Source organism: Balearica regulorum, chromosome Z (genome assembly GCF_011004875.1).
Source record: "Balearica regulorum gibbericeps isolate bBalReg1 chromosome Z, bBalReg1.pri, whole genome shotgun sequence".
NCBI classification, from domain to species: Eukaryota; Metazoa; Chordata; class Aves; order Gruiformes; family Gruidae; genus Balearica; species Balearica regulorum.
In genome coordinates, this window is record NC_046220.1 from 34,265,556 (window position 1) to 34,274,721 (window position 9,166).

The 9,166-nt window shown below is 45.2% G+C and overlaps 1 protein-coding gene across 1 annotated transcript; it reads right to left on the reverse strand.

Moving 5' to 3' along the window:
* Positions 1-3,619: 3,619 nt before the first annotated feature.
* On the reverse strand, positions 3,620-6,002 carry ATP5ME (ATP synthase membrane subunit e). Its single transcript, XM_075739575.1, has 4 exons — positions 5,839-6,002; positions 5,592-5,646; positions 5,206-5,304; positions 3,620-3,755 (listed from the first exon to the last, which is right to left on the reverse strand). The coding sequence occupies exons 1-4, from the start codon at positions 5,872-5,874 to the stop codon at positions 3,730-3,732; spliced, it is 216 nt and encodes a 71-aa protein (XP_075595690.1). The 5' UTR covers positions 5,875-6,002; the 3' UTR covers positions 3,620-3,729.
* Between the last annotated feature and the right edge of the window lie 3,164 nt (positions 6,003-9,166).

Consider the following 9,166-nt stretch of genomic DNA (forward strand, 5'->3'; position numbering starts at 1 on the left):
CCCGGGACCCCCGCTGCAGCAGGGACCTCATATGCGTGTGCCACAGGAAGCTGTTCCTCGCTGGTGGGGACAGGGAAAGTGTCCCCATCTCCCCTTCCAGCCACTCCCCGTCTGCTCGCAACACCTCAGGCAACCCAGAGCACACATCTCTGCCACCCATGACCCTTGGTTGGACCATTTCTGCACGTCAGTGTCGTGTGTCCTAGTTGCTCTGCAGCTGTCTCTCATGTCGCTGTGGGAACTCACATGCAGCTATCAGATGGCAGTAAGAGAAACAGCTAGCCAAGACCTTCAATTTTCCTTTATTTTCCCCTTGCACTATATCTATTTGTGATAGGATACAGTCTGTAGGTAAAACTTTTCCCCTGCAGCTTAATCTCAGGGGCTGCAGAGTTCTTGCCCGTCTTCTGCACAGAAGTTGCATCCCTGCTGGACAGTCACTGGTCAGTTCCCCTTTGAGGGGAAAGACCTGTGACAGGAGGCAGAAGTGATCCTTGCAGGTCCGTAGGCAAGCAGCACGTCTGCACTGGTGGAGCTGAAAGGAGGTGCAAGGTGCGGTGAAAGCACCAGCGAGACAACATTCAGCTGCAGTATGAGATTATCCAACAGTAAAGTGCAGGGTAGCACTTGTTGCTCATCCATGGTACCCTGGGAAAGGCCCCGACCCGTCACCTCCTGGGCTGGCTCATCCAGGGAAAGCATTGATGGCACAGTGCAATACCCCGGAGAGGGGCAGCTGGAGGGAGGAAACCCTTCCCTCCCCACTCCTGGGGAGACACTCTGATGAGATGCTCTGTCTGCTGTCCTGCAGCCTTCTCGCCTGACACACAGGCCGTCTCCAGCCACAGCACGTACAGCCCTGAGCTCCAAGCAGTCTGCCCTTCCCTTCTGCTCCTCACTGTGGCGCTCACTCCCAATGCCTAACACGCTGAGTGTCTGAGGGGAACACTGACTTTCGTGTACTACGCAGGTCAGGTGATGAAATTAATTTTTTTGTTTGCAAAATGGTACCACCTAACCACATAGCCACTTTGCCAAAAGACCGGGACCACTGTCCTTTCTGGTCAGCAATCTCTTACTAACAGATGCTTCTACATCTTGTTGCACCATCGCAACCACACCAGTTGCAGTTTGCTTCCCACTGGACGCATTACCCAGTTAGACGCTTGCGAAACCCGGCATGGTTCCTACCCACAGTGCTCCCCCTCGGCAGCTGAGACCTGGCTGCCCAGATTTATTGGTCATGGAGAAGGGCCAACATACAGATTTTTCCAGCATCTTCCCAGGCCTGAGAGAAAAGCCATGTCATTGCAACATAGTTTCGGAGTAATTTCAACTATTGCCTGGACAGAACGGGGTGGCAGAGGAGTAATTTGGCCACTGTGGGATGGCTGTAATGAGGCTTGCAGTGCCTTTCCAACCCACCAGGGAATTCATCCCGATGTAAGAGGTATTACAACGACAGCTTTCTTGCCTGGCCCTGCAGCCATGTTTTGAGAACTGTATAGAAAGGGTGGCTGTTCTGCATCATCCTGTGTGGCGGATTCTTGCACCCTAATCCCTGTAGATCTGACAGACATCCTTGACTGCAAAGGAAGAACCCGCCCCCTTCACATTTAGAACTCAGGAAGGTAACACACTATGCAAGAGCCAACAGGAGAGTTCAGATTGAGTCATCTGTGGCCCTAGAGCTACGCAAGACAGCAAAACTCAGGCGGCTAGTGATGCAGAAATCTCCATGTATGGCCGCTGTTAAGTGTCCTCTAGGGAGACCCCTCACCCCTTGGCACAGGCTGGGATGCTGCCCTGTGAAAAGCCCCACATGTGCACACCAGGAAGGACAGGCTCAGCTCTGCTGGGAGCAGCCTCACTGTCCTCAGGGGGGACTGAATCAGCACTGGCATAAACAAATACCTCAGTGAAGTAAAAGGAGGGGAGGGATGAACCCCCTGCCCCCCTCTCTGGCACACTCTGCACTTTAACAAGGTGGGAGAGTAGGAGCAGATGAAGGTGACCACATTCAGCCCTCTGGTGAGCAGCAGGCCACAGCTGTTCCAGAAACTGGGGCCAGCTCCAGCAACCCAAAGATAAAAGTAGTACCTACCTGTACAGCCGGCCCTTAATGGGACAGCAGTAAAGGTATTTCATCTTGAAGTAAATAAGGATCCTGTTATCACATTTTGCTCAAGCACTGAGTCGCAGCTCAATCCCAAGTGTTGAGTTTCAGTGGGTTTTCAGTAGCACTTATTTCACATAACCATCATTTGACAGCTTACAGACTAGCACCACATGAGCAACAGTGCTTTAAAAAAAAATTTTCTCCAGCACTTCAGATCTAATTTACAGCCCCTGAACATAAAAGGCTTTTGGAATATTGGCTTTTAAGTATGCAACACATCCTGTTATCCTGAGAGGTCAGGATACGATGCACTATTTCAATTTTACAGAAATAACATTTTAAACTAACTGGCAGTCTAGACCTTTGCTTTCATTAGCATCCACTAATCATTTCAAACCAAGAAATAACTAAAAAACCAATCATGACAACACATAGCTGATTTTCCTGTTCCTTTTTTCTCCTTGAAAACATCACATCTCAGCCCCTTTTCCCTGCAGTTATTAGATATGTTACACTCTCAATTCAAATCCAGTTTTATTTCCCTATACTCCATAGGACTGCTTTATTATCGAAGAATGCATGCACCAAAGTTATCTAAGAGACTGTGTATTTATAAAGAGCAACTAGTTTAACAAAACATATGACAATGTTTCCTGAAAGTTTGCTATCACTTAGAAAGATTTAGAGCTGAAATCACCGCTTCAGCTGTCTAATCTGCAATGTCACAAAAAGGAAGCTAGCCATTGTCCAAAGAAGCCAGACCCCCTGAATCTTTTGAGTTACTAGTTTTACTTACAGTGAGAAAAAACAAGAACACAGAACAAGTCACTGGAGACCACAATCTACAGGGACAGGCTTTTTACCTTCTTCTGGGACATCTGCGGTCTGTACAGCTGAGGAGATGCCTTAGCAGTTTACATGCTAAAAGCAGACTTAATTTCACATTAAAAGCCACTAATTTTTTAAACATCAGTCACCTGCATAGCCAGTCACTCCTTCTAAAAGAGACAGACTACAATTAGGCTGTAACTTGTTCTTAATTTTGGGGAAACAGCATTTGACCATTTGTTAAATCTGAAAAGGTTTAGAAACAACTGACTAGTGAGTCAGCACTAACTTGTCAGATCTCAGCACGGCTTGACAAAGTCACAATCAAACTTGACTGCACTGTCAAAAGCAAGAATTGTGCAATAATCCGTTATGATAGCAAAGCTGAAAAAACATGACAGCAACTCCCTGGAGAAGCCATTTAATAAATAGGTCCGGGCAGCCAGTGCCATGCTAGCCTCCCCCACCTGCCCCTACATATTGAATTGTATGTATTTTCTGATCACAAACATTACCTATGAGTAACAGGTGTAGTGGACTGGCTGTTGCTGGAGGAATACAACTGGTGTTTCAGCTGCAGCAATGGCCAGCTTGTGACAAATGCTTCCTGTCACATTCTGTAAATATTTCTGCTGCTGTTCTGTGCAATTCACTCAAAAAATACCAACCGAAGCGTTGTAAGCATTTTATTGATAGAATAGCATGCAGAGTCCACCAACTACTGAACAGTTCAGAGCCTAGCCATATATTTCCATGTGTGAAATTAAGATCCAATCTTTTGTTCATTTCAGTATAGATTCTTCACTTGCTAGAAGAGAAGAAAAAACAAACATAGTTAGGACTACTAGTTACTCCCATGCAGTACTAAAATATGCAAAGCCTTAGTGGGATCAAAGGCTACCTTTAAGTATGCCATTTCTTTCTAGCCAGTTGTTATGATTCCAACTTCTGCTTATTCAACAGAACTGTATTTCATTGCTTTGGAGTCAAGGCACTTTTTTGGCTTACACATGAATAAATGTTGGGTCTTCTAAACTGACAATTCAAATAAGCCCAGAAAAAGCTATAATTACAGATACATCCAGTTATTAATCTTCAAAGAACAATCTTCAACAAATGAACGACGTTTTAATAACTGCTTTTTTAACTGGAAAACTACAGCAAAACCACTGCCTGTTATCTCCAAAAATACAAAAGGTTTCAGCCAAACTAGAAAACATCTAAAAAACTCATTAATTTAATGCATGGCCAATGGAGACTACATATTTAAGACAGTAAAACAGCTGTACAAAATAGCTTTCTCTCCAGTAAGCAACACAACTCACCAACTTGCATATTTGATTTTATGTATGTGTAGTTAATTTAATTTTACAAGGTTTTGTTCAACATCATTAGTCTTTTTTAGGATAACACAAATGTCACTATTTCCCGGGGAAATAGTTACCAAGTGCGTAGCTGCACCAAGTACAGCTTCAGTTATGAATCAATTTTCCTAAAGTTCTTCCTAACTGCTAGTCCACCTAAAAAACCTAGGTGAATTCAAGCTAGAAAGCACACTCCCCTGTAAGGGGTGGGGGGAATCCTCCTGGAAATGCACAGGGGACCCAAGAAATAATCCTAAGGAGGGTGGAAAGCGTGCTGCAGCAGGAATATTATGGGGTGGAAGGGAATGAGAAAAAAGCAGCAGCACTAATCCCAGTTGACCGGCTTCTGCATATTCTCTTCACGTGAGACGTACAACAAACGAAGATGACCTCTAACGCTATGCTAGCAATACCATTTAAAAGTTTGAGGTGCAATCATAAGCAGTTTTCTGTAACTTCTAGTTTTGATCATTTGTGATATTTCTGTATTACATGGAGAAAAGGGATCATAAGTTTGCTGCATCCAGCTGAGTAAGAGACATCTGAGTACACTTAATACAAAATTTCAGTTATTCCTCACAGAATAACCAGTAGCTTTTAACAGCTTATTTTCTCAGTGGAAATTCAGATATACTTTTAACAAGTCCTGCTCAGCTGCAAAGGTGTTTGTAACTCTTCCTCTACGGATGCTGACATTCTGAAGAGCTTGTCAAACAGTAGCACTATTTATCCTTCACACAACCCTAACCACTGGTCTGTGGATCCACATGGGTCTGCAGCCCACTGGCTGCAAGCCTGAATTTCCCCTAAAAAGACTGCAGTAAAACAGCAGTCCACCTGCAAGCCCATGTGCATGCTTTGGCATGGGATGAATACGTTAAATTGAGGGACTACCTTCTGCAAGCTCTTTTGCAATCCGCTCAAGTTCTTCACGTTTCTTTTTCTCTTCAGCCTCTATTCTTCTCTCTTCTTCAGCAATGGGCTTTAAGTAGTCTGTCATTAACAAACTTGTTTTAAAACAGAATTTCTAGAACCCGGCAGAAAGCTCTGCACCCGCTAGGTCGCTCAGAAAGGAAGAAAAAGCAGTCTCTCTGGCACAAAGGCACATTTCATAGGAATCTGCCACTTCAAACCGGTAAGAGCCCATCCCTGAGGGCTGTCACGGGGAGGGGGAAATGGCGGCCGGGCCCGCGGCTGCGCGGCCCGCTCCGGCCGCTTCAAGGTGCCCTTGCGGGCCGCGCGGGGGAGGGGGGAGAGGCCGCCCGGGGCGCCGCACTCACCGTATCGCTTCTTGCCGTAGATCATCCCCACCAGCAGGGCCGAGTACCGGGTGAACTGCGGGAGGCAGAGACAAGGACGCGCCTTTCGCTCAGCTCACACGCACCGCCCGGCCCGGCCCGGCCCGCCGCCGCCTCCCGCCCGTCCGTCCCAGCCCATCCAGGCCACCTGCCGGCCGCCCCCCTCCCCCCGCCCCGGAGCGCAGCGAAAAGCCCCCGCGCCGCCGGAGCAGCCGCCCGCCGCCCTCACCTTGATGAGCGGCGAGACCTGCACCGGCGGGATCATCCTGGCGGCGGTGGCACGGCGGCCGGAAGTGACGCCCGCAGAGCGGCGGCGGCGGGGCGGAAGGAAAGGAGAGCACCGCCCACCGGCGTCGGGGAACGCGAGACACGTCTTGCGTCAGAGCGGCAGGTAAAGGTGATAATCGTTTTGTTTTGTAAAACACTCTGACTGTCCAGAGCCGGATTTTAGCGTCTGATGACGCGTCACCCAGAAGTGCGGAGCCACCACGTCACAAGATGGACCGTGCTCACTCCCCTGTGACAGAAAATGGAGGAGCCGTCCGCGCGGGGAGGAGCGGACTCGGCTTTTCCCCTGAGCCCGCGGGAATGACATCGGGACCCTTAGCGTTGTCATCCCGCCGTGCCGCATCGCGGAGTGCGAGGAGCGGAGGCACGCAGCAGCCCGTCACGCGGCTCTGCCTGCAGTGACGGGGACCCGCGCGCTTCGGGCGTCGGTCCACACGTCACCACTCGTGCCCTGCGGACACACTGCTTTCTGCAGGCACCGATCCCCGAGAAACTGCATTAACAGCATGCAGTTTTACGTGTTTGGCGCAGAGGGCAAAGGCCACTTTAGCAGAGACTATGAAGTGTACACCTGTGACTGGGTCTTGAACCGTTGCAAAATCATCTTGCGGTGTGCCAGGCAACTAAGAAATCTGGACTGTGTTTCATAATCTGTCATAAAATCAAGGAGTCTGAATCATGGCTGACTGCTCATTAGTGCCATCATTTTCAAATCTTTGCCTAAAGTAAACATACACAGTGAAAGCCTAAGGATATGATTATTAAACTCCCTGGAAGCAAATCGCCTGTGCTATTTTCTGCTAAGCAAGCCACAGCTAATTGAAATTCTGTCACTAAAAGACATCTGAAATGTTTTTCTCTTTAGGGAAGATTCTCAGTATTCCATTCATTTGTAGTATCATGAAGTTTTTTTAATTGTTGTATGTCCTATATCATTAAGACCTGAAAGTTCTTTCATGGATGGAATGTATGTAACCTATTGCTTTTTTTTTTTTTTTTTTTTTTTTTTTTTTTTTTTTTTACATTTCTTCTTTTTTATTTACTTGCAGTAGCAAGAACTCTGAGAGACACTTGGAGCGTTACAAATGAGAGGTCACTGCTGGGTGGATATCACTTTAGTTTCAAACACCAACAGCAGTTGTTAATGCCATAATAATTCACCACAAAGCTCAATGCCAAGTCAGTAACACCAGTTAAGTTACCAATGGCACAATGATTGTCTATTCAGCCACTTTTGTCCAATGCATGTCCAGGTAAGATTTTAAAATCCTTAAATGCCCAACAGTGGCATGATATTAATTAAATGTTATAAATCTCACAAACACAAAGCAGCAGTTGTATAACTAGGATTCTTTATGTTGGTCTGTGAAGAGCACACATGCCGAGTTGGAGACCAGCACTTGGAGAACTAGAACCCAGTCTGGCATTTCTGCAGATGCTACTGTACCAGTTTTAAAAGCAAGTAATTCAAGTTAGATCATACATTAGCCAGAAGTGTTTTTCAACTTACTACTACAAAGGAAACAGAAACTGTGATGGTCTTGAATTACTGCATCACTCATTTTCAAATACAGCTGACTTTAATCAGCCATCTAACTAGCCTTTTCTGGGTACCACCAGCCTGAAACGCCTTCTGATGACCTAAACTAAGAAATTCAGTGCTAACTTGGTTTTGTGACTCACATGAATGTGGGCACTAAATACAAATTAACTTTTAAAAAAGGAAATAAGTTTCATATGTTAAAAGTTCCAAACTCCCAAGAGAGGGTGAGAAAAAAAAGCAGGTTTTACATCTTTCTAAAATTAATTCTGCAGAAGGAGTACATGAGTAACAGCAGATTCTGCTCTTCAGCCAGTGCCTTTATGACTTAGCACTAACTCATTTTTTGAGCTTTTGCTTTGCAGAATTGCTTTACTGAGTTACTGAGATTGATGTATTCAAAGCAACAAAATGCTCAATTTTTTAATTATTTTGATCAATTAATTGAATTACATGCCTATGCTGGATGCTTAAACAGAAAGCACTAAAGCTCTGAGGAAATACCAACACTGCTCTTCATTTCTTTTGATGATACACAGATAGAAAAGATGTTCTGGTCTGATGCAGCAGGCAACTTGGACTAGAAGTCGTGATGCTACACAATCACACACGGAGAAAAGAAGTAAATGGCGTCATGTAGTTACCCGCAATAACATCTCAAATTACAAGCATTAAGAGAGAGGTGTGCTTTCTGCTCACCACAAAAACATTTATCTTTTTGCCCCATTCAGTAGTATCAAACAAATAGGGTCACAGTTACCTGACACTGTCGTGAGTAATCACAGAGGTTCCCAAGCTGAGGGCTGCAAACCAAGTTCCTACCATGAATTTAAGCTTTGCACCTGCTGTTAAGTACTCTCACACTGAAAAAATTAAACTGAGCAAGTCCAAAATTCTGGTTACTGAATTTATTTTCCTGAAAAATCCAATTTCAAGAGCTGCTCTTGGTTTATCAGATGTTGAGCAACAGCTTTGTCTGTGTCTGCTTCAAACTTCATAGAAGTTTGAGTCATTTTAAGAAACAACTTCCCAATACATGTCAAGAGCATTATGTGCACTAACTAACTCAGTTGTTTTCAAGTAAAATGAGAAAAAAGTCATAAACCATTTACAATGTTTACAGTGATTAAACACAAATCCTGTCTCTGCAAAGAACTCCAGCTATGACTGTTCCTCTTTTGAAGTAAACTAAGAGCTCTTTATGCTCATCATTATTCTGAAGGCTCCAAACTGAAACTGCATCCTTCAGCAGTCTTTAACAGAATTGTTAAGCTAGCACTAGTTATTATGCAAGGCAGAGATGGCAGTGTTGCCTGTAAGTGGCTGTTACCATCTTTAATGTCTTGAATGGATTAATCTTGAACATAAATCTGTTAACAAGGCCAAGCAGTCTGAACAAACAGCTGTCATTATGGAATCGCAACTGTGAACTGAGAGACAATGGGCTTCTCAAATACCCTCTCATCCATGACCATATTTTGTTCAACCTGACCTATTCAGTTTAGGAGGCAGTTGTTCCTAACTGGCAGTACCAGTACCACAGGCAAAAAATTTCAGTGTCATCAGAAGGGACGATTTACTGCAATGTTTTACTGTCATTTTCCTTCACTTTCAGGAGATTTTAATTAAATCTATTATTCTGGCAAAGAAGGCCAGCAGCCTCCTGCACTTGGGAAAAGTGCCACTGGCAGGTGAAGGGTGATTGGTGAGAGCATTTCCAGTGTGCTGT

Excerpts from the sequence above, each read along its gene's own strand:
- ATP5ME (XM_075739575.1), bottom strand. The coding sequence starts at position 5,874 with ATGATCCCGCCGGTGCAGGTCTCGCCGCTCATCAAG. Across the intron at positions 5,647-5,838 it reads AGGTCTCGCCGCTCATCAAG|TTCACCCGGTACTCGGCCCT; the intron begins GTGAGGGCGGCG and ends TGCCTCCCGCAG. Across the intron at positions 3,756-5,205 it reads TGCAAAAGAGCTTGCAGAAG|CAAGTGAAGAATCTATACTG; the intron begins GTAGTCCCTCAA and ends CTTCTCTTCTAG.